Source organism: Haliotis asinina, chromosome 14 (assembly GCF_037392515.1).
Source record: "Haliotis asinina isolate JCU_RB_2024 chromosome 14, JCU_Hal_asi_v2, whole genome shotgun sequence".
Classification (NCBI taxonomy): Eukaryota; Metazoa; Mollusca; class Gastropoda; order Lepetellida; family Haliotidae; genus Haliotis; species Haliotis asinina.
In genome coordinates this window covers 40,783,794-40,810,114 of record NC_090293.1, presented here as the reverse complement: position 1 = coordinate 40,810,114, position 26,321 = coordinate 40,783,794, and the positions used below count along the sequence as shown (strand labels likewise).

The 26,321-nt window shown below is 42.9% G+C and overlaps 1 protein-coding gene across 1 annotated transcript in view; it reads left to right on the top strand.

Annotated features, from left to right (window-relative positions):
- The window catches only part of LOC137261166 (uncharacterized protein KIAA2013 homolog), a 37,878-nt gene that overhangs the window by 3,555 nt on the left and 8,002 nt on the right, over positions 1-26,321 (top strand). The window contains exons 2-10 of the mRNA XM_067798872.1: positions 348-445; positions 798-920; positions 5,086-5,214; positions 5,420-5,478; positions 6,201-6,293; positions 9,602-9,675; positions 14,309-14,449; positions 14,813-14,915; positions 15,151-15,219. Coding sequence (XP_067654973.1) covers positions 348-445; positions 798-920; positions 5,086-5,214; positions 5,420-5,478; positions 6,201-6,293; positions 9,602-9,675; positions 14,309-14,449; positions 14,813-14,915; positions 15,151-15,219 — 889 coding nt within the window. The remainder of the gene's footprint in view (positions 1-347; positions 446-797; positions 921-5,085; positions 5,215-5,419; positions 5,479-6,200; positions 6,294-9,601; positions 9,676-14,308; positions 14,450-14,812; positions 14,916-15,150; positions 15,220-26,321) is intronic.

Genomic DNA, 26,321 nt, shown 5'->3' with positions numbered 1-26,321 from the left:
AACTCTACCTCAAGATGTTCTTATCAAGGTGAGTTGCGAAAATTAGGGAGAAGAAGTTGGGTGTGAGATCCATCTCTTTGACTTCGTTTTTCTCCAATAGTGAGTTTATGGCGTCCTCTAGTTTCTCTACTTGATCGTCAGGTTAATTGAAGGTGGCAGGATCACTTGGCAACGGTGGTGTAGCCTTCTGATGGCATTAAATGAGGAGACAAGCATAAAAAGCATGAGTCAGGATAAGTATAAAATGTAAATTTTATTCGGAAGATATTCTTCAGAGATGATAAAAAAAATAACAAGGATATTAAAATATTCATATATGATGTATTGCGAATGTCTTCTCTATGCAGATCTCGGAAGATCATCCTACTTGTTCTGGTGTTACTGCTGCTCTTCTACTATCTTGTTCCGACACTCTTCAACTATACCTCACCTAAAATCCATCAAGGTAGGCACCAACACTTTGTTATCTTCACTGATATAAGATACATCTCAGTCCAAGCCAATACCTTTTTCATATTAACTCAACCAAAATCCATTTAGGTAGAAACCAACATTCATCATCCATCCTGGAATGTACCAACACTCAGGTGTAGATAAATGCCTGCATCTTGACATGTAGCCCAGCTCACTTCAAATACATGAAAGTATGTACATGTACCAACATTCTATCAGGTCTTGATAAATGCCTGGCTCACACCATTGAGGTATGTACCAATTCTTTCACCTCAACTCACCCAAGATTAATTTTGAAATGAACCATCTCAAGCTGTTTTCATCAAACTCCGTTTTGCTTGCAGTTCTGGAGGACTGTTTAGAAGAAAAAATCCACAAATCATTTTCCAAGTCAACTGAATCATTGGATGCGGTGATCAACCACAGGCCACTGCTGCCAGGAGAAACAGCTTATCCTATATATGTTGGTAAGTATACATTTCAGTGCTAGAGTTTTCCATTTGTCTTCCAATGGAGGAAGCACCAGTTGAAGTCAGGTTATTGTGGTTGCCAGTCTAAGTAAACTACTAGGTTTTGTTAGATTTCAGTAGTGGAGTGTAACAAAAAGTACTGAGACTAAGTTTACTCAGACTGTTGTAGTTTGCTGGTTTTCACTGTTGCTTATGCTCTTTCAGTTGCACCATTCACTCTCGGAGGAGTGTGTTATTTCACAAATTTTAGAAAAGCAAATTTTTAAACTTATCCTGTCTCACAGTATGCAATTCTCTCTCTTGATTTGACACTGAGTGGACCGATGCAAACCTTTTTTCCCTAGGCTTCTCTTGTCTATCCACCCACTCATTATAAGACAACTTCCTAGTTGTCATACAAAGCATGCAGCATACACCACTAGCTACCCACTTGACTATCTTGATGGACCCAGTCCCTCCAAGGCATGTTTAAGCGTCCAACTTTGTCTGCTCACTAGTCACAGTCCTCTCCCTCAAATATAGAGAATTTCATGAGAGTGTCGTCAAACTCTTACTTATCAGAAGACTCTGATAATTCCAGCCTGAGTCCTTCGTCTTCGACCCCACAGGATACTTCTGCACAGTGGAACCTTCCTACTGTGCTACCTGGCATATCAATTTCAGACAAGAATCAGTTGATTTGTATGCCTGACTGCCCAGAGCGCATGTGCCATAGTCGTTCTTGCTTTTGTTGTTCCTCCAGCAGTGAGAGGAACCAGTCTACCTTGCCTCAATGTCAGTTAGCAATTACTTCACCATCTGTTTCCCATTCGGCGACTTGAAGTGTTGTCTCTTGTGTCCAGCTCTCTCTTCTACTTTGCCAAACTCTGCCAGTTCTCCATGAGACTGTATGCCTAATCTTGGACCAATTTTAAATCATACTTGACCACCAGTCTCATTTCTTGGTTATCTCTTGGCAGTTCATTGTCATGGCCCGCTCAGTTTGTCTTCATGGTATTACAGGATTAAGGCTGAACTCTTCTGTCAACCATTTTCTGCAGAGTCCTTATTTAATGGCATGATTGCCAAATTTCCGGCAAAGGTGGATCAGGAAAGACAATTTCAAGTTTCGGGGGAAATATTAAAACTCAAGAAATCCCATCTGCAAGCTTCCATGTCAACTCATCCGGAACTGCATCAGGGTAAGTAAGTAGGTAAGTCGGGTCAGGTAAGTAGCAGGTCTTTCCATGGTACTACCTTCCAACATCCAGCCACGGGGCTGGGAGTGGGGTCCCCAAGCAGTGACTCATCGAAACAAGATCATGACTTGGAATTCTTATCTCCAGCCCTTCTCGTTTACAACTTTCCAGTGGGTGGGAGACTATGAAAGTTCACTCCCAGCTGGATCCTTCGGTGACCGACCTCCTTGCCGCAGGCTATCATTTTCCAGTTATCAAACTTCCGCTTCTGACAGTGCATCTGGTATAGCTACCTGACAGACCAGGTCCAGTTTCCTTGCTCCACCATAGGTACGTTCATGGAGAAATATGCTGTCCAGTCTCTCAGTCCAGCACCCAGCACTTTGAGGTTCCCAAGATAAACTCCACAAAACTAAGATTCATTTTCCATATGAAATGCTCACTATCTCCAGCACCCACCTCACTTCCGAATGGTATCGATTGTCCTTCTTTACATCATCATGAAGAAAGGGGATTTTCTTGTCAACGGAAACCTTCAAAAACTTGGGGAATTTTTGGGCCTCTTGACATCTGCACAGGCATTGACTTCATTCGTTGCAATGCTTCCTGCACCCATATCTTCATCTCAGAGCATCTCAAGGAGTTGATTGTGATCCCTTACGTCCTTTTCGGTGGTAGCTTGTAGGACGGAAGTTTTATACTGCAGTTTGTTTGATGCCATTCATTCTGACACACCACTTGTTCATTAATGAACTTGAGTTCTTGGGGAACAAAACTTTTGGGGTCCTTCTTGCTGATTCAGACAGACAACTCCACGGTCATCTGGTACATCAACCATCCCAGGTTTGGTGAACCTTCTTCAGCTAGTGTTTCGGCTCTTCCATTTAACTGCCATTGATGCTTGAGCCAGACACATAGTCAGGAATGTCATGGCAGACATGCTGTCCTGCTCCAATTAGCCATGTCCCACAGAGTTGCAATTGAACCCACAGACCTTTCGGGTACTTGTCTTCCCATTATCATAGCCCCAAGTCTACCTATTCGACACATGGTTCAACAAGAATCTCCCAAGAGCCAGTTTTTGGGACAACCCGATTGTACTTTTATCATGCCACCATTATCCATGATCCTAAGGCACATGACATTGAAGACCTGCAGCTTTGCCTTGTTAGGGCTTCTAAAGATCACTGCTATCTCTGCAAGGGCCTATTTATTCCGTTGTTCTCAACATCGAGGGTGGAAGTGTGTCGCACTACATTATCCTTCAGGATGAGAGCCACCTTCTCTTACAGGCTTACACCTTCGCTGTGTTACCACACCCAACAGCTTCTAATCCACATGCGACACAGGCGTTAGCATCTATGATGGCTCTCCATAACTGTTCTATGACCTTATTTTCAAGGTCACCATGACTCTTTGACCACTCTTAAAACTCTTGTTGACATGATATCTCATGAACTGTAATACCTAATGTCTTCAAATTTGGTGACATCCTACATTGGGGGATTACATAGACACCAGTTGATTTTGTTGAACTTGACCTTATTGTCAAGGTCACCACAACTCTTTAACCACACTTGAAACTCTGGTTGACATGATATCTCATGAACTGTTGTTCACATTGTCTTCAAATTTGGTGACAGCCTGCACTGGGCCATTAGGTAGGCTCCGGTTGATTTGGGTGATCTTGGCCTTGTCATCAAGGTCACCCTGACTCTTTAACCACTTTTCAAGCTCCCTTTAACCTGATATCTCATGCACTATTGTACCCAAATTTGATGACAGCCTACATTCAGGAATTACACAGACATCTCCTAGATTGATCTTATCCAGTTGCTCCAAGAATGAGAATGATGATTTTGAGATGGTCATGTGGGTAGCTGCAGGTGCATGCCACATGCTTTAAATGACAACATCTTATAATGAGGGTAGCATGGAGCATTTGGGTGGTTGGTCAAGAGAGGCCAAGGGGAGAAAGTTTACATTCTTCTACTCAGTGTCAAATCAAGAGAGAGAAGTGCATACCATTAGATAGGATAAGAACATACAATTTATCTTAAAATTTTCAAACTGTATCAGACATAATGTATACTATGAAAGTAATTACAACGGACTCTTGGGTTTTGTTTCTTTCAATAATGAAGTCAGCTGCCGGAAGTCTTCTTTTGTAACAATCATTTGTATTTATCATGTTGTATAACTCAGACTGCGAGATTCAAATACGGACAAGCACCAATATACTATGTACTTGTATTGGTATCTCTAACCATATCTAAAATAATTTGTATGTTATATAAGCACAGTCCTGGATACATTGTGCCAACAATAATTACTGAATACTTTCTGAACATACATGTCTAATATTTGATATCTTTGATATCTTTGATGGTTTTGTGATGTTTTTGCAGTTATTGCAATGTTCATGTTGATCTGGTCTTGTTAGATGTAAACACAGTGACAGTAGGTAACTGACAGGTGTGGATTGTCCAAAAAGATGGATTCTGAGAGAAGTCATGGAATAGGTGAACTGGGTGAAACTGTCAAGCTTAACGGCTTCAAGGAATACCGTTACAGCATTATGTGTTGTAATCTCTGTGGTGTGAGGTCACTGACATGATACTGTGTCAAAAGACATTGTTGGTTGGAAAGACCCTCTTCATTTGATGTTAGTGAATGTCAGTTGCTTCTCTTTTTGTAAATTCTATTTCACAACTGACACATTTACCAAAATGAATAAAGAATAAGATGGCCCTTATTCAGTGGTTTGCACTGTAAAACATCATGAACAACAATGGTTGGAAGAAAGGAAGAAAATAATGGGTACATGTTTTGTGTCTGTCTCGGAACAATCAGTATATCCATCGAAGAAGCCTTCATATCTACAAATTGATGAGGGTTGCATCAAACTCGGTATCAGCAACATTTGTCTTCATGCTAACCTCTTTTATAGGGACAATTATGTTTCACAACTTTCTTCTGAACAGGCAATGGTAAGGTAGCGGCAGCATTTGACTCTCAGAATGGATTATTCATCCGACTGAATAGAGCTCTGTCTTTACCGGTCAAGTTCTACCCAGTTGTTCAAACTCAAGTTGATGGAGAACCATTGAAAGGTCAGTTTATGAAACCTTCTGCTTTACACTACAGATGGAGGTGTCATTTCATTTTCATCATCATCCATAATGTTCATACTTTTTGTTAAATGGACCTCACTTTAAAACAGATAAATAATTATGTCTTTGGTCTGCAGACACAGATTAGGTTCTAATGAAGATTTCCAGTGTAATATGTCACATGAACTGTAATGTGCTGTTACAGAGGCATTTGCTGTGGATATGAAGGCAGGGGTGGCCTACCGAATGCAAACTGTGAATCGAGTGAGTATGAGAATAACTTTAGATCAATGGTACGGTCAGTGTATGAAATATGCCAAAAATCCAGCCAGATGTATTGAACAGCTAAAGCAGTGGCAGTTTTGACTGACTTCATGAACTTCCCTCTAATGCAGCAGTGCCACTTGTGACAGACCATGTAAACAACCTCTTAATGTAGCAGTGCCACTTGTGACAAACCTCGTGAACCTCCCTCTGATGTAGCAGTGCCACTTGTGACAGACAATGTAAACAACCCCTAATATAGCAGTGCCACTTGTGACAGACCTTGTAAACCTCCCTCTAATGTAGCAGTGCCACTTGTGACAGATCATGTAAACCTCCCTTTGATGTAGCAGTGCCACTTGTGACAGACCTTGTAAACCTCCCTCTAATGTAGCAGTGCCACTTGTGACAGATCATGTAAACCTCCCTTTGATGTAGCAGTGCCACTTGTGACAGACCTTGTAAACCTCCCTCTAATGTAGCAGTGCCACTTGTGACAGATCATGTAAACCTCCCTTTGATGTAGCAGTGCCACTTGTGACAGACAATGTAAACAACTCCCTAATATAGCAGTTCCACTTGTGACAGACAATGTAAACCTCCCTCTGATGTAGCAGTGCCACGTGTGACAGATCATGTAAACCTCCCTCTGATGTAGCAGTGCCACTTGTGACAGATCATGTAAACCTCCCTCTGACCAACAATGTTTCTGTTTCCGACAGGGTTGGAGCTGTGTCAGCATTGGCTCTAAACTGTACGCTCATCGGTCACATCCTTCCATCATGGTACAGGACATCCATATACAGAACCCGACAGTAAGTAACAAGTTGTCAACTCTGTTGTATAACGACAACTTGAATGAGTCTATATTTTTTCTCATCCTGACTCATGATTATTATGCTTGTCTCCCTCTATCAGAACATAGTTCCCTTCATTGAAGAGGACATAAAATCAACATTCACTCACAAGTAGCCTCCCTTTAGCCCATGCATTGGCCTACAGGTAAACTGTAGCGAAATGGGTGGCGCAGCATGGAGAAAATGACCAGTCTTCTTACGTGCGAGCAAAGCAAGCAAAGGTTGGCAACGTACTTCCCTCGCTTCGGTTTGAAAAATATGTTTCATGTCAAAATACAATATCGTCACCATCAGAGGTATACACCCATTACTTCACTGGGTTGTGCTCTCACAGTTTCAGCTCCATGTTGAACAATTGCTCACGTGAAATATTTTTTATTCAACATTTTAATCGCAACTCGTGGTATATCAGACCGTTCTTCGCCTCCATTACCCCTTCCAGCTTCCGGTTCAGTGAAGTAAAGGAACAGGAAGGTATTATTCCATATGGAATGCTTACAGTTCCCTCCCCTACTTCCTTCACCCATTACGCCACAAGGGTTTTTATGCAGAATAAATGTTACGAAATTTCTGACAATAGCTACGACATATAGACAAATAGACTCCAAAAGGTTCATGATAAAATTAAGCAATAGGGTATTACTTATTAATTTCTGTTTATTCTTGTTCCGTCACTCCATTCAACCGGAAGCTGGCAGGGATAATGGAGGCAGAGAACGATCTGAATACCACGAGTGGCGCTTAAAATGTTGAATAAAACATTTCACATGAGTTATTATTAAACATGGGCTAGGAAATCTCTGAGCACAACCAAATGAGGAAATGGGAGTGTACCTTTGATTGTGGCAATATTTCATTTTGTCATGAAAAATATTTTTCTATCTGAAGCGAGGAAAGTACATTGCCAACCTTTGCTCGCTTCGCTTGCATATAAAAAGACTTGTCATATTCTCTATGCTGCACAACCCCGTTTGCGCTGCAGTTTGCCTGTGATTGGCCACATGACTGGCATGCTTGTCACTCTCTCCTTCATCACCCTAGACAACGGATGTGAGGCACCTGGGTCCTGATACGGCACCATATCCTTTCAGGTTTTGGCCTTATATCATCTCAAGCAGAATTATTACTAAATTGTGCGTACTTGATACATTTTTGTCTTGTATTTCATTATGGCATGTTTGCTGGCATTAGATGAAAAACTTGCTTGAGATCTAAATACCGGTTGATCTCTGTTTTCAATAAAGAATAAAAAGTGGAAGAACAAGGCCAACTGCCAGGGAGACAGTCTTATTAAATCAATACTGTGTGGTGAAGTTTTTTAACGCGCTTCCATTCGCTTGCGTAACTCCAGGACAGACCGTACAGTGACTTTCAGACAAGGCTGAGTGCTGGCAAAAAAAATCAGTGACTGCACAAGTTTCCACAAGTTTCCACAATGACCATTTGACTGCAACACCGGTGACGTCACTTTTCTGGAATCTGATTGGTCCATTGTTGACGACCCCATGCTCAGAACTCTGTCACAGTTCATGTATCAGGAAGTCATCAACAGATGTAAACCATCCTTTCAACATGGGAAAGGCTTCATTTGCAGTCCACATGAAAATGTGGAGCATTGTTTGACAATCTTCTCGGGTCATAGAGATCTCCTGTCAGCAGATTAAAGGCAATGCTTATGAGCCACTAGATCGTACACCCATGGACCTGCTATCCCAGAAAACACTATTTCTGGTTGACTTAGCAACAGCTGTCCAGATGTCAAACATAACTGCGCTGGACTATGCATGAACATGCTCAAGAAAATGGTGCATCATAACGGTGTACTCCTCGGACTCATATGGGATTTTATTGCCGAGAATCAGCCGTCTGGACAGCCTAACAGACAGTTTCACATCCCAGCACTGTCATCAATTCTCGGCCTAAGTGACATGCAAGAATATCCTTGTCTTCCATCAGAGCATTGAAAACCCACCTGCAGCAGACAAAGACAAGGAAAAAGAAATTCAAGCGTCTGTTTATTCCCTTATCAACTACAGACATGTCAAGGAATGCTATATCAGTCTGGAAGAGAACCATTACATTGTGAGCATACAAAGCAGCAGGCCACCACTTCCCTCCAATCCACATGAGGTAAGAACCCTAGAGTCCACGCTTGTTCTACATGGAAACTGCTCAATAACAACAATTATGGAGGGATGCTTTTGAAAATCCAATACAGTGTTAGCCTACCACTACCCCAGATATATCACCACCAAAGACATCACTGGCATTCATCAATTTGGTCCACTAGTTGTAGCACAACAACCAATGGTTCCTGAAAGGCAGAAAAATCTCACCCTCTGTGTCACGATGCCAAAACACTCTGCGGAGTATAATGGTTGAGAATCCATGGGCATGTCTCAGAACAGACTAGCATGAGTGATTGTATCCCTATACTTGCATGCTGTACTTGTACCCGAAGAAGGGATTGAATTTCACATTTGAACATGTGTCAAACAATGAAGTTGCTATTAGATAACTAGTAGGACATTAGTATAACTAAAACCAGACGAAGATTTCACAAGACACTTTCATTGACAAGTGTATCAAGTGTGGTGCCCGCAGGATACAGAATGAAAGTTGAAAGTTTGCAAGTCTACAGTGCTATTTGCAAGTACCCATACGGGTTACAGGATGTAAAATGAAGACAACCAGAGAATCCAGCGTGTGGCCTGACCCACCACTGATTCCATCAGATTTTGTTAGCGTAATAATCATGAGTCAGGATAAGGAAAAACATCAATTTTAATCTGAAAATTAAATTTTGGTCATTGAATCTGGGCACTCAAGCAAATTTTGTGTTATTAGCCAAAAACATTCAACAGATTTTGCAAGACAAAATTACCTTGGAGAAAAATGAAGGTATATATGGTTGGATGAGTCAAGGAAGAGTGGAGAAAACCACACGAACATATGCTGCCAGAATGTTTTGGGTTTGCGTCAACCGGGACCAGATTTCTGGCATGCTGAGAATATTTGGGTTTTACACCGACAGGAACCAATGTCTTGTGACTATAAGCCCTTGTCATACAGGGCAACTGAATGAGATTGCGTGGTCAGATTTGATGACTTGGTTGATTGAGTATCTTGTGATGAGATGAGATGCTGCTGATATTATCACTCACTGGTTTGACTAATCCAAATATTTTCATGTTACGCTCGTAGAGCTGAAATATTGCCCAGTGCAGCAACTTAATTGTTTATTGTGTACCAACATTCTATTTCAGCAATCTGCCGTGACAGTTGAACTGGATCAGATTGGGCCGTCAGGATGGACAGACTCCAAGACACAGCAGTTCATGTAAGCTGATCAAATCTGTAGGATTCTGTATTGTGTACCCTGTACATATTCTCATACATTATGATAAACCAATGCCATTTTCTTTCATTTGGAAATGGCAGTTGTTTTTCAGAAGCAGTCCTCCTGGAGGTACATATAGGCATAAAATGTACATCTGAGAAATTCTATGACTGATGTAACCATATTTTTTCATAAAATATTTACAAAACAAACAACTAGTCTTTGTCGTGTGAGACCATCCCTACAGGATGCCTCAGCAACCCCCCCTGCAGCCAAGAGCAGGTAACACTAGCCATTCACTTTGTACCATCCTTTTCATGCTGTCGTTCCTCTGGAACGATGTGCATTGTGTCCATTCTCTACTTTGATGGCGACTGAGAAAGATACTCATTCTGTATGTATGGTTCTTTTATTTACTCTTGAACATTAGATGGACTTCTCATATTGATTCTCTTATTCATCTCTTGTTGTGACTTTGTCATGGGTTCGCTGTTTTCAGCCATATGGCAGGCAAGGTGGTGGACCACGCTGTAGTGGCTTCATATATTATGTTTGCATATTGCATGGTAGGCTTGCCTAAATTCTTCAGTGAACTGTGGTAAGTCATGGTTTGGGTAATTTTGATGGCATATTCGTTTCACTCTCAACTTCACTTTTTTGGTGTGTATAAACAGTTTTTTAAAAAAGCTAAGCCTCATTTCTGCTTTGCATTCCATGTTTAATCTTTAACTGGCTCTAGTTTGTAGCATTCAAATACAGCTTATGTGTTTTGTTACTTTTACTTCAACTTCTAAGGCAACACCTGCTACATCTTCTACCCTCTCTGCAGCTATAACATTGGATATGATATCAGATTTGCTTCAAGAACAAGTCACTAATCTCAGATGGGATGTCCAGTTTCGATGCAGTGTAAGGAGATTGGTTTTCATCTGGGCTCTAGTGGTAACCCCGGTGCATTGGTCAGCTTAGGCTCCGATGTGGGACATAACCCCAGGGGTGGGACTAACATGAGTTTCAGCTTGGGGGATGGCCTTTCCTCAGCCTACGTGACCTGCTCATGCCTCAGCTCCAGGTCGATCTCTTGGCCTGGTCCCGACCCCAGTACCTGATGTTAGTTGGTGCTTCAGTCATGGGTCCACAGCTGAATTTGGTACTGCCAGTCACTTGCATCCATGCTTCTTGATGTGTTTCTTGAATCCTGTTATGCCAGACACTTCCCTCACATCTCAGCACTGTGGTTCTGTTATTGTTGAGTCAAGTGAGGCACCTCGGCCCTGCTCGATCCTCGTTCACCATCCTCACCATCCTCGCCACCCTCTTCCGACCCATCAGAACCTTTTCAGGAAACAGAGAGTTTGCTTTTGGAGGTTTGCAATGAGGAAGCCATGGAGGAGGGGGGTAGGGAGGGCTTGGGAGAAATTAACTCCTCACTCAGCTTGTCCTTGCGTCAGGTTTGGGAAATACCTCAGGTTTTTCTTCAATATGAGATGTTATCAGTTCCGTGTGCTCCCCATCGGCATGTCTACTATCTTCACCAAACTAATGCCTGTGCCAGATCAGGTTCCAAGGGCAAAGTTGTTACACGTACCCGGGCAACTGGTTACTTAGAGCACTTGCCACTCACTTAAGGATTCACAGAAAATTGCCATCCCTCCCTTAAGGATCAAAGCTGTTGATTTGTTATAAGCCTTAAGTGTCTTATGGACATCTAAGACGTGGGCAAAGTCAACGAAAGGTACCAGATGATGGAGGCTGAGTGAAAGCTTGAAGCTTGATAGCTTGATTGTTGGTGTGAGGAGGTCGTCTTATACCCAGAACATACCATTTTGACATGCTGATTTTAGGGATTAAATTAGGGGGTCAGCTTATCACTGGGGTCGGCTTACACATGGTCATATACAGTACATGAAAGGAGTGAGGCAATCTTAGGATGGGAAGAATCTGGCCTCCTAATGCTACCCTATCCTTATGGAAAACAGTTGCCCTATCCTTATGGAAAACAAGGACCAGACACCCAATCAAGAGCTATGTCAACAAGGAACACTGCGCTGGACAGTTGGACCAGTTCTGTCCACATCTGCTAAGAAGTGCTGAGCCAGAGGGTGTTGACCCACAACAGGCCCATCTATCCTCATACTGAATGTTTGTCAAATCCCTCTGCAAAGGCAGAAATATATCTGCAACTGGTGCAGGAATTTTGCTTGCCGAGAGGTAATTCCAGACAAAGGCAGAGCCAACCCCTGAATCCTGTATTAGAGAGAACATTGGAACTCAGGGGAGTCAACGGAAATGCCCATGACACCCTGTCATATCCAGTATCCAAGAGCAAAACAGTGAAATCTGGTTTATCTCATTGTTATCTTTGGAATCTGTTTTATGATTGTAGCTGTAAAAGAATCATACAAACCGGTAGAGGTTCTTGATTCTTTGAAGGAAGTCCTTGTGGTACAGCAACCCACCTTCCCTCATTCTGTCTGATACATTCAACATGAAATGTGAGGTAAGAGGTAGACAACAAAACTTGCATGCTCTTGGCTGTAGGAGGCGTTGAGGCGTCCTGTACGGGTTGACTGACAAGACAAAAGCACGTGTTTTGTTTTGTGAATATTTAATAGAAAAATGTGGTTACAACAGTCATAAAATATTTAATTGGACATTTTATGCCTATCTATCTTATCTCAAACATAAATGTTGCTGTCTGATTGGCTGTGCACTCTTTTCTTATTTTCAATGTACCCCATGTACAAGAGAGGTACATTGCAATGCACCCCTGTGCCAATAGCAACTCATTCAGTACTTTGTGGTAGTTACTTTTTTTATCTCAAATAACATCTAATGTTGCATGATGCACGGAAATTACTGATATTTTGCAAATTGGAAGTCAGTAGAAGAGGGATAACTCTAAATCTGTTTTTCTTGTGTTCGCAAAATCTTTGATAGCTACGAAAACGTTTTACTTCCTTTCCATTAAATAAATTTTGACAAAACATTCAAATGTTGTCCCTGTGAATATTAAGAAGGGGAATTACATCATGGGGACTTTACTAAGACAATACCTATGCAAGATTCAAGTCGTTTGATCAACACAGGTTGGCTGAAGTGTACTATCTGATATCCATGCTTCAAACTGTTCAAAATTAACATTGAGGTTTTTGGTAAGATAAATATGTTGTTCACTGGTCAGTCAAGGACCATGGGTTGATGTAACCTTGATGTTTGTTGATGTTCCCTGAGCCCAAAGGGTTGAGATACCTCAACCATGCAAGTCTCGTGACCAGTGAACAACTTATGTTATCTTATTCACACATGAATGTCGCTTTCTGCAAAAATGTTTGGAAGTGGCAGTCTCAGATTTGTAGCCAGACACTCTACCACATGGCCACAGGGCCGACGAAGGAAGTGGCATTGAAATATCTATTTACAGTTACTGTCGTTAAATTGATTTTACATGAGCTTCAGTTATTGTTATGAGGCTTCATTAAATGATGATCTACATTGTAATTATCAATCATTGATGCTTTATATGTTAGAGAAAACACTTCTCGGTTTTGGCAGACAATGTAAAACCATCAGTGTCTGGATTTCCCTCCCCCTCCAGTTTTACATGGTATACCAAAACCTGTTTTCCCCTATACATCACAAGGCCTCTAATAAGTGCTGGGAGTAAAGCAGCTCACTGACAAACATGGTAATTAGACCCAGTAAGTGCAAAAGCGCCAGGCCCCTAATAACCACCAGGACTGGAACTCTGTAAAATAAACTACTGTGCACTAATCAGAGGAAATACAGTTCATTTACTTCAAGGAAAACTCTCTTCAAAGTATTGAAAACCCTACTGTTTTATTATCCCCCGCATTTTCGTTGTTCATATAGAAATAAGCTTTGTTCATCCGTCTGTACATTCACCCATCATACTTTGTCTGAAGTATATCTTCTGAACTATTCGTGATATCTTAACCAAACTTGGTTAGTCATGATAACTAGATGTGCCTTTTGGGGATTAGTTCCAGACATTAATTTTGTCTTTTGCTGTTTCCAAGGAAACATCACTTAGGCTGTGACTATGAGGATGTCATCTTGTCAAGGACAGGTCTTTCAAACTATACATCTATCTTCATCAAACTTGGTACATATGTCAAGCATGATTCCTAGATGTGCCTTTTGAGGATTACACCCAGATATGAATTTTATTTTTTCACGATTGCCATGGAAAGTTGGAAGGTTGTGACTATGAGGATGTCATCTTGTCCGCAGCAGATCTCCCAAACTTAAGCTTTATCAAAATTGGTACACCATGTTCACCATGATCCCTAGATGTGCCTTTTCAGGGTTACACCAATGTGAGAATTTTATTTTTAATGGATTCCATGACAACACTCTTAATTTTGATAAAGTGGTGGATGTGTTCAGAACTTTAAAACCATTCACTATTTCTTCACCAAACTTGGCACATAGATGGGTCTAGTGGTGTACTGGTGCTTTTTTGTAGGTTTGGATTTTTAAATGAAACATTCTTTTGTATTTCCTTGACTTAGACTGAACTTGGTGGTAGTATACTTTTCCAGAGCAGACCTGGAAAACAGGCAATATTGATGAGTCTGTTTTCTCATTCAGATTTATACTCTTTCTTCAGGGGCAGGACATCCACAGGTGAAAATGTGTCATACAAAGTGACAACTGGCATTGTGCAGATTCCTGAGTCTACGTCAGTCGTGGCAGCTGCTGTAGGAATGGTTTACCTGGATTCCAGCACAGTAACAGTGCAGCCAGACAGGTACTTGGTCACTTGAAGGTGGACAATGCAGTCAGAGGGGTACTTAGTCCCAAGAAGGTGGACAGTGGAACCAGATGGGTATTTAGTGACTAAAGGTGGACAGTTCAGCCAGACAGGTACTTAGTGACTAGAAGGTGGACAGTTCAGCCAGACAGGTACTTAGTGACTAGAAGGTGGACAGTTTAGCCAGACAGGTACTTGTTTGCTTAAAGGTGGACAGTGCAGCCAGACAGGTACTTAGTGACTAGACGGTGGAGAGTGCAGCCAGACAGGGTCTCCTTCACTGGCGGAGTAGTACATGTTTAGTAATGAAAGCTTGTCAGATATGAGATTGCAGCACATGAGCCTGTTGTTCTATTGCAGAACGAAGCTGTATCATATCCTGACTGTGGCTCATTACACCAAGCCTGCAGACCAGCATGAGGTGCCACATTTAGTCCCTGACCTCCTCAACCAGGTCAAGATAGTAAGTCTAAACCAACACAATGAAAGGAGCTACTGCTGCATATTTCTAATGGTATCTCAAACCTATAGAGGGTGTGTAAGCCACATGTGGCCATCGTGCAGATGCTATCATGTTACTGTTGTCGTCATGAGTAAAAGGCACCAGAACTTAGGAACTGATAAAACAAGACATGTACATGATATTTCTAAAACTACAGTTCAGAAGCTAAGAGTAAAGATGCATGCATTTGTTTCAGGATATGGAACAAGCATTGAATATAGATGGGAAGCACATGCTACAAGAGCACACCAAAGTGTGGGCATCAGTGAGTACACCTACCTTACTGTTTACATACAAAGGCTAGCTTAAAAGGTTAATCTCACAGCTGAGGATGTGTAATAAGCCCACAACTGTTTGGCTGTGTTCAGTACAATACTTTTCATGGGGAAAATCCCCAATTTTTCCTTATCCTGACTCATTCTTATTATGTTCGTCTCCTTATCCAAACATAGTGGAACACTTGAATCCCTTGAAGTTCCCTTCTTTAAAGTGGACATAAAATTAATAACCTCGATTGAACCTGTGCATTTTGCACGCAAACCAGTCACATGACAGACCATGTTCTTCACTCTCTCCTTATTCGCCCTAGAGGACGGACAGGAGGGCACCGTGGTCCCATATCCTTTACTAGTTTTGGCCTTGTAATCAACTAAATTACAGCTGTATTCGGATTTTTATCCATATATTTAGAACATGTAACAAAATTATTACTAAATTGTACATAATTTGTGTGCCTATTTGACTTGTATTCATCGTTGTATGTTTCATAACATATGATGAAAACTTGTTGGCTTTGCAAATATTGGTTGTTGGCGGTTGACCCTCATTTATATTGTCCTTCTTGTACTGACATTTGCTCTTTCAGCTCACATTGTATCCTTTGTCAAAATTTAACTATTCCACAGTTAAGTAGTCACATATTTGCTGTAGAAGGCATAACCAAGTCATGTCAGGTAAAAATACTAATAAAGCACTAGTAATCATTTGTTGACTGATGCTGAAATTCATCATTCTAGTGAATTGCCTAGTTGCTCCCAGAGGCAGTCATCTGGTGCAGTGGCATCTACTGTCTCCAGTCTGAAGAGATCATCATCTTCTGAGTGATCCCAGACTAAGAAGCACATCTGCATCGGCGGGTGGGAAAACGAAATCATCAGCTTTGAAAACTCATCAAGTTCCCCACAGAAATCGGGGTCCATCTCTTCGGAGATACTCCCACCACATGAAGCATACATTTTTGACAAACCCCCAATCTTCCTGCCAGAGGTTCCAGTCTTCAGTCAACCTGTTATGATGGCTAGTGTGACAGCAATAGTTTCTACTCCGGCGCAGGACTTGAGTCAACCCCTACAGCCATCACAGACACAAGGTTTGTGATCCCCTTTGTCTCCCCGACAAGCTCAGTGCAGAGGTTTGACCCGAGTTGGTTTATGCAGTTTTCAGAGAAGATGATGTCCATGATGGAGCAATGCTTTGCAGAAGAAAAGGCCGCCAGAGCCCCACAGTCCAATGTCAGCGACCCTGCGTAGCAGTACTATAATTACCTCGAAGTAACTGGGCCAAGATTGCAGTAGTCAAGGGGTCCGATCAGCTGATCAGAAGCTCACTGTCAAGATGATGAAGTCCTGCTCAGTGACCTACATACGAGTATCCAGTTCAAGTCTACAGCAGAACAGCAGAAGTTTACAGTCTACCTATGAGGAAGAATCGACCACCTCCAAACACCGCAGTGATAGAGACTCCCCATGTAGACATGGTACAAGTCACTGTAAATGTGGGTATCCATTGGCGTCAGACTTTGAGGATCATCATAACTGCATGCAAGAATCATCGCCTAGACTACTCTCATGGGATTCACCTGCACGAAGGCATATGGACTCCTCTAGAGATGGTTATCAGGAGCGCTCACCTGCGCGCAGGCCTGCATGCACAGACACCTACTAGTATGATGATGAAGGGGATGCCGTTTTTTCCAGATGCAGAAGTAACATCTTGGATTGCTGATGGTTTGAATTAAAATCAGCTTCCAATACTTATAAGATGATTGACGACAATTTTGATACGCTCACCATTCCTCCAATTGAACCTATATTTAGGGTTCCGGAGAATCTATGCATGGCGTTTGATAAAGCAACTAAATATCAGGGTCAGCATATGCCAACGTTCAACCCAAAGAAGTTTCCCCTGCATGGCATGGAACCGTTTACCAAGGCTCCTGATGTAGATGAAGATTACAAGCTTATATCAGAGTCTCACAGTAGGTCTTAGAGGGTTGAGGATAAGAAGGTGACGCAGTTGGATACAACTACTCAATGTTTGTTTTGCAAACTTTCACAATCTAGAGCCATCAATGAAACCCTGATCTCAAGATTCAAAGACTCAACCTCCGAGGAAGACTGGATTACCTTGTCTGCATTGCTGACTCAAAAGAAAGCCCAGATATTTATCTCAGAGCACTTTGCGTCGACTTCTGCTGAACTAACCTTTTTGAGGCAAGGTTTGCTTTTGGAATGTATTTGGAGTGAAAACTACACCAAGCCCTTACTGAGAACTCCTTGGGTGGCCTCAACTTCCTTTGGTGGTGGCATAGGCAAAGTTGCAGAGAATGTTACTTCAGAGTCCTGTGAAGTAATGATGATTAAATCTATTGACACACAGGCCAACATGATACATGAAACGTCTCAACATTACTCAGCTAAATCCAAGTTTTCCGGGATACAGAAGGTCAAGGAAAAGAAGTTTTCTACCTTCAGAGGTGGAAGAGGTTCTTTTCGTCGCTCTGCAGGGGCAAGGTGGGGTCGTTCCCCTAGAGGTGCGAAGGGTTCCAAGTGCTGAAGCTCAGGCTCGGAGTAGCAGGTTCCTTCCACCCTCAGCCATTCCCAGAGAACTGTCGACAGTCGGTCGACGTCTCCAACGGTACCAAGAAAACTGGGGGATACTACAGGATAACTATGTGTCTCAAGTTCTGGGCAACACAGCATATCATGGAAGAGTCTAAGAGCATACGTGAGGAATTGCAGAAAATCAAGCAAACAAGGCGCTTTCAACTTATTTTGTTCGGGCCCTACTGGCCACCAAGGATGTGGTTTCCCAACGTCCTACAAGACCTCATATGGACCATATTAAGACTTGTTTGAAGAAACAAATATTTTCTGCCAGAGCTGTAAAGGCTGTCTCTTTTGCACATCTACTTGGACACTTTACGATAAGTGGAAAAGATTTGAGACATGCAAGGCAGAAAGGATTTACTGCAGGTAAAGCATCTCATCCTCAAGTGACTGACTACTTGTGTCATATGAGACACACAAGACAACTAAAAGGCTCAACGTTATCAACGTACCTAGCCTCTCTCAGTATAATCATCACTATGAAGACTGACATAAAGTTGACTGAAGTACCAGAACCACTGCTACGTTCTTTTAAGTTTGAAGACCAACAAAAGAAATTCAGAGGTCCTGCATGGTATTTCAACGTAGTAGTACAACAACAAGCGATGCTTATGCACCTCTAGATCGGACATCCTTGGACATGCTAATACAAGAAACACTATTTATGGTTGCCCTAGCAACAGCTGCCCAGATGTCAGAAATACATGCTGGGATTATGCACAAACATGCTTTGAGAAAACAGCGCATCAAGACAGCATGCATCTAGGACTCAAATGGGATTTTATTGCTTAAAATCAGTTGCCAGGACAACTTGACAGACAATTACATATCCCAGCACTATCGACAGTACTTGGTCCAAACAACTCGCAAGATTTATCTTTGTGTCCCGTCAGAGCATTGAAAATCTACCTACAACAGACTAAAACAAGGAGACAGAAATTCAAGCACCTATTTATCCCGATAACAACTGAAACTCCCACTGAAGTTTCAAGGAATACTATTCCGTGAATAAAAAGTTCAGCGACACCCAGTATATTTTGCAAAAAATAGGTTGGCACATAGGAAATCTTTCACAAAAAAAAAAAAGCTATAATTTGGTTGAGTACTTTTAGTTTAAAAACAAAGTAATAATGCAAATTATATTTGTATACTGAATAAATCTCACCCTTTTTTATCACGTGATGCCAATACTTTCTGTGGAGTAAAATGGTTGAAAGTCCATGTGCATGTGTCGGAACAGGATAGCATGACTGATTGTATCCCTGTACTTGTATGACATACTTGTACCGTGCATCCATCGATGAAGTTGCTATAAGATAACTAGTAGGACACTGGTATATCTAAAAACCACAGGAAGACCACAATAAACTTTTTTGAAAGTTTTTGACAATTGTCCCCCAAGATGTGAGAATGAAAGTTGAAAAACTGCAAATCTACAGTGCCGTTTCAAGTTCCCATACAGGGTTACAAGACATAAAGTACATGACAACCAGAGAATCCACGATGTGGCATAACCCAGCCAGGTGTTCGAGAAGCACGTGCACAAGTGCCAACAAAGTTTTTGATTCAACTGATTGAACTTGTGCTCCATCCCAGAACCATCCCTGGCACCTTACTCCCCATCATAGTTAGGCCCAGAGCCATCCCTTGTACCTTACTCCCCATCATCGTTAGGCCCAGAGCCATCCCTTGTACCTTACTTTCTATCCTAGTTAAGCTCAGAACCATCCCTTGTACCTTACTCTCCATCATAGTTAGGATCAGAACCATCCCTTGTACCTTACTCTCCATCCTAGTTAAGCTCAGAACCATCCCTTGCTCCTTACTTTCCATCATAGTTAGGATCAGAACCATCCCTTGTACCTTACTCTCCATCCTAGTTAAGCTCAGAACCATCCCTTGCTCCTTACTCTCCATCCTAGTTAGGCCCAGAGCCATCCCTTGTACCTTACTCTCCATCCTAGTTAAGCTCAGAACCATCCCTTGCTCCTTACTCTCCATCATAGTTAGGATCAGAACCATCCCTTGTACCTTACTCTCCATCCTAGTTAAGCTCAGAACCATCCCTTGCTCCTTACTTTCCATCATAGTTAGGATGAGAACCATTCCTTGCACCTTACTCTCCATCCCAGTTAAGCTCAGAACCATCCGTTGCTCCTTACTCTTCATCATAGTTAGGATCAGAACCATCCCTTGTACCTTACTCTCCATCCTAGTTAAGCTCAGAACCATCCGTTGCTCCTTACTCTCCATCATAGTTAGGATCAGAACCATCCCTTGTACCTTACTCTCCATCCCAGTTAAGCTCAGAAGCAGCCCTTGCTCCTTACTTTCCATCATAGTTAGGATGAGAACCATCCCTTGCTCCTTACTCTCCATCATAGTTAGGATCAGAACCATCCCTTGCTCCTTAACTCTCCATCCTAGTTAAGCTCAGAACCATCCCTTGCTCCTTACTCTCCATCATAGTTAGGATCAGAACCATCCCTTGTACCTTACTCTCCATCCTAGTTAAGCTCAGAACCATCCCTTGCTCCTTACTCTCCATCATAGTTAGGATGAGAACCATCCCTTGTACCTTACTCTCCATCCCAGTTAAGCTCAGAACCATCCCTTGCTCCTTACTTTCCATCATAGTTAGGATGAGAACCATTCCTTGCTCCTTACTCTCCATCCTAGTTAAGCTCAGAACCATCCGTTGCTCCTTACTCTCCATCCTAGTTAGGATGAGAACCATTCCTTGCACCTTACTCTCCATCCTAGTTAAGCTCAGAACCATCCGTCGCTCCTTACTCTCCATCATAGTTAGGATCAGAACCATCCCTTGTACCTTACTCTCCATCCCAGTTAAGCTCAGAACCATCCCTTGCTCCTTACTCTCCATCATAGTTAGGATCAGAACCATTCCTTGCACCTTACTCTCCATCCCAGTTAAGCTCAGAACCATCCGTCGCTCCTTACTCTCCATCATAGTTAGGATCAGAACCATTCCTTGCACCTTACTCTCCATCCCAGTTAAGCTCAGAACCATCCCTTGCTCCTTACTCTCCATCCTAGTTAGGATCAGAACCATTCCTTGCACCTTACTCTCCATCCTAGTTAAGCTCAGAACCATCCGTTGCTCCTTACTCTCCATCATAGTTAGGATCAGAACCATTCCTTGTACCTTACTCTCCATCCCAGTTAAGCTCAGAACCATCCGTTGCTCCTTACTCTCCATCATAGTTAGGATCAGAACCATCCCTTGTACCTTACTCTCCATCCTAGTTAAGCTCAGAACCACCCCTTGCTCCTTACTCTCCATCATAGTTAGGATGAGAACCATCCCTTGTACCTTACTCTCCATCCTACTTAAGCTCAGAACCATCCCTTGCTCCTTACTCTCCATCATAGTTAGGATGAGAACCATCCCTTGTACCTTACTCTCCATCCTAGTTAAGCTCAGAACCATCCCTTGCTCCTTACTCTCCATCCTAGTTAGGCTCAGAGCCATCCCTTGTACCTTACTCTCCATCCTAGTTAAGCTCAGAACCATCCCTTGCTCCTTACTTTCCATCATAGTTAGGATGAGAACCATTCCTTGCACCTTACTCTCCATCCCAGTTAAGCTCAGAACCATCCGTTGCTCCTTACTCTCCATCATAGTTAGGATGAGAACCATCCCTTGCTCCTTACTCTCCATCATAGTTAGGATGAGAACCATCCCTTGCTCCTTACTCTCCATCCTAGTTAAGCTCAGAACCATCCCTTGCTCCTTACTCTCCATCATAGTTAGGCCCAGAGCCATCCCTTGTACCTTACTCTCCATCCTAGTTAAGCTCAGAACCATCCCTTGCTCCTTACTCTCCATCCTAGTTAGGCCCAGAGCCATCCCTTGTACCTTACTCTCCATCCTAGTTAAGCTCAGAACCATCCCTTGCTCCTTACTCTCCATCATAGTTAGGATCAGAACCATCCCTTGTACCTTACTCTCCATCCTAGTTAAGCTCAGAACCATCCCTTGCTCCTTACTTTCCATCATAGTTAGGATGAGAACCATTCCTTGCACCTTACTCTCCATCCCAGTTAAGCTCAGAACCATCCGTTGCTCCTTACTCTTCATCATAGTTAGGATCAGAACCATCCCTTGTACCTTACTCTCCATCCTAGTTAAGCTCAGAACCATCCGTTGCTCCTTACTCTCCATCATAGTTAGGATCAGAACCATCCCTTGTACCTTACTCTCCATCCCAGTTAAGCTCAGAAGCAGCCCTTGCTCCTTACTTTCCATCATAGTTAGGATGAGAACCATCCCTTGCTCCTTACTCTCCATCATAGTTAGGATCAGAACCATCCCTTGCTCCTTAACTCTCCATCCTAGTTAAGCTCAGAACCATCCCTTGCTCCTTACTCTCCATCATAGTTAGGATCAGAACCATCCCTTGTACCTTACTCTCCATCCTAGTTAAACTCAGAACCATCCCTTGCTCCTTACTCTCCATCATAGTTAGGATCAGAACCATCCCTTGTACCTTACTCTCCATCCCAGTTAAGCTCAGAACCATCCCTTGCTCCTTACTTTCCATCATAGTTAGGATGAGAACCATCCGTTGCTCCTTACTCTCCATCCTAGTTAGGATGAGAACCATTCCTTGCTCCTTACTCTCCATCCTAGTTAAGCTCAGAACCATCCGTCGCTCCTTACTCTCCATCATAGTTAGGATCAGAACCATCCCTTGTACCTTACTCTCCATCCTAGTTAAGCTCAGAACCATCCCTTGCTCCTTACTCTCCATCCTAGTTAGGATGAGAACAATTCCTTGCACCTTACTCTCCATCCCAGTTAAGCTCAGAACCATCCGTCGCTCCTTACTCTCCATCATAGTTAGGATCAGAACCATTCCTTGCACCTTACTCTCCATCCCAGTTAAGCTCAGAACCATCCCTTGCTCCTTACTCTCCATCCTAGTTAGGATGAGAACCATTCCTTGCACCTTACTCTCCATCCTAGTTAAGCTCAGAACCATCCGTTGCTCCTTACTCTCCATCATAGTTAGGATCAGAACCATTCCTTGTACCTTACTCTCCATCCCAGTTAAGCTCAGAACCATCCGTTGCTCCTTACTCTCCATCATAGTTAGGATGAGAACCATCCCTTGTACCTTACTCTCCATCCTAGTTAAGCTCAGAACCACCCCTTGCTCCTTACTCTCCATCATAGTTAGGATCAGAACCATCCCTTGTACCTTACTCTCCATCCTAGTTAAGCTCAGAACCATCCCTTGCTCCTTACTCTCCATCATAGTTAGGATCAGAACCATCCCTTGTACCTTACTCTCCATCCTGGTTAAGCTCAGAACCATCCCTTGCTCCTTACTCTCCATCCTAGTTAGGCTCAGAGCCATCCCTTGTACCTTACTCTCCATCCTAGTTAAGCTCAGAACCATCCCTTGCTCCTTACTTTCCATCATAGTTAGGATGAGAACCATTCCTTGCACCTTACTCTCCATCCCAGTTAAGCTCAGAACCATCCGTTGCTCCTTACTCTCCATCATAGTTAGGATGAGAACCATCCCTTGCTCCTTACTCTCCATCCTAGTTAAGCTCAGAACCATCCCTTGCTCCTTACTCTCCATCATAGTTAGGCCCAGAGCCATCCCTTGTACCTTACTCTCCATCCTAGTTAAGCTCAGAACCATCCGTTGCTCCTTACTCTCCATCCTAGTTAGGCCCAGAGCCATCCCTTGTACCTTACTCTCCATCCTAGTTAAGCTCAGAACCATCCCTTGCTCCTTACTCTCCATCATAGTTAGGATCAGAACCATCCCTTGTACCTTACTCTCCATCCTAGTTAAGCTCAGAACCATCCCTTGCTCCTTACTTTCCATCATAGTTAGGATGAGAACCATTCCTTGCACCTTACTCTCCATCCCAGTTAAGCTCAGAACCATCCGTTGCTCCTTACTCTTCATCATAGTTAGGATCAGAACCATCCCTTGTACCTTACTCTCCATCCTAGTTAAGCTCAGAACCATCCGTTGCTCCTTACTCTCCATCATAGTTAGGATCAGAACCATCCCTTGTACCTTACTCTCCATCCCAGTTAAGCTCAGAAGCAGCCCTTGCTCCTTACTTTCCATCATAGTTAGGATGAGAACCATCCCTTGCTCCTTACTCTCCATCATAGTTAGGATCAGAACCATCCCTTGCTCCTTAACTCTCCATCCTAGTTAAGCTCAGAACCATCCCTTGCTCCTTACTCTCCATCATAGTTAGGATCAGAACCATCCCTTGTACCTTACTCTCCATCCTAGTTAAGCTCAGAACCATCCCTTGCTCCTTACTCTCCATCCTAGTTAAGATCAGAACCATCCCTTGTACCTTACTCTCCATCCCAGTTAAGCTCAGAACCATCCCTTGCTCCTTACTTTCCATCATAGTTAGGATGAGAACCATTCCTTGCTCCTTACTCTCCATCCTAGTTAAGCTCAGAACCATCCGTTGCTCCTTACTCTCCATCCTAGTTAGGATGAGAACCATTCCTTGCACCTTACTCTCCATCCTAGTTAAGCTCAGAACCATCCGTCGCTCCTTACTCTCCATCATAGTTAGGATCAGAACCATCCCTTGTACCTTACTCTCCATCCTAGTTAGGCCCAGAGCCATCCCTTGTACCTTACTCTCCATCCTAGTTAAGCTCAGAACCATCCCTTGCTCCTTACTCTCCATCATAGTTAGGATCAGAACCATCCCTTGTACCTTACTCTCCATCCTAGTTAAGCTCAGAACCATCCCTTGCTCCTTACTTTCCATCATAGTTAGGATGAGAACCATTCCTTGCACCTTACTCTCCATCCCAGTTAAGCTCAGAACCATCCGTTGCTCCTTACTCTTCATCATAGTTAGGATCAGAACCATCCCTTGTACCTTACTCTCCATCCCAGTTAAGCTCAGAAGCAGCCCTTGCTCCTTACTTTCCATCATAGTTAGGATGAGAACCATCCCTTGCTCCTTACTCTCCATCATAGTTAGGATCAGAACCATCCCTTGCTCCTTAACTCTCCATCCTAGTTAAGCTCAGAACCATCCCTTGCTCCTTACTCTCCATCATAGTTAGGATCAGAACCATCCCTTGTACCTTACTCTCCATCCTAGTTAAGCTCAGAACCATCCCTTGGTCCTTACTCTCCATCATAGTTAGGATCAGAACCATCCCTTGTACCTTACTCTCCATCCCAGTTAAGCTCAGAACCATCCCTTGCTCCTTACTTTCCATCATAGTTAGGATGAGAACCATTCCTTGCTCCTTACTCTCCATCCTAGTTAAGCTCAGAACCATCCGTTGCTCCTTACTCTCCATCCTAGTTAGGATGAGAACCATTCCTTGCACCTTACTCTCCATCCTAGTTAAGCTCAGAACCATCCGTCGCTCCTTACTCTCCATCATAGTTAGGATCAGAACCATCCCTTGTACCTTACTCTCCATCCCAGTTAAGCTCAGAACCATCCCTTGCTCCTTACTCTCCATCCTAGTTAGGATGAGAACCATTCCTTGTACCTTACTCTCCATCCTAGTTAAGCTCAGAACCATCCGTCGCTCCTTACTCTCCATCATAGTTAGGATCAGAACCATTCCTTGCACCTTACTCTCCATCCCAGTTAAGCTCAGAACCATCCCTTGCTCCTTACTCTCCATCCTAGTTAGGATGAGAACCATTCCTTGCACCTTACTCTCCATCCTAGTTAAGCTCAGAACCATCCGTTGCTCCTTACTCTCCATCATAGTTAGGATCAGAACCATTCCTTGTACCTTACTCTCCATCCCAGTTAAGCTCAGAACCATCCCTTGCTCCTTACTCTCCATCATAGTTAGGATGAGAACCATCCCTTGTACCTTACTCTCCATCCTAGTTAAGCTCAGAACCACCCCTTGCTCCTTACTCTCCATCATAGTTAGGATCAGAACCATTCCTTGTACCTTACTCTCCATCCCAGTTAAGCTCAGAACCATCCCTTGCTCCTTACTCTCCATCATAGTTAGGATGAGAACCATCCCTTGTACCTTACTCTCCATCCTAGTTAAGCTCAGAACCACCCCTTGCTCCTTACTCTCCATCATAGTTAGGATGAGAACCATCCCTTGTACCTTACTCTCCATCCTAGTTAAGCTCAGAACCATCCCTTGCTCCTTACTCTCCATCATAGTTAGGATCAGAACCATCCCTTGTACCTTACTCTCCATCCCAGTTAAGCTCAGAACCATCCCTTGCTCCTTACTTTCCATCATAGTTAGGATGAGAACCATTCCTTGCTCCTTACTCTCCATCCTAGTTAAGCTCAGAACCATCCGTTGCTCCTTACTCTCCATCCTAGTTAGGATGAGAACCATTCCTTGCACCTTACTCTCCATCCTAGTTAAGCTCAGAACCATCCGTCGCTCCTTACTCTCCATCATAGTTAGGATCAGAACCATCCCTTGTACCTTACTCTCCATCCTAGT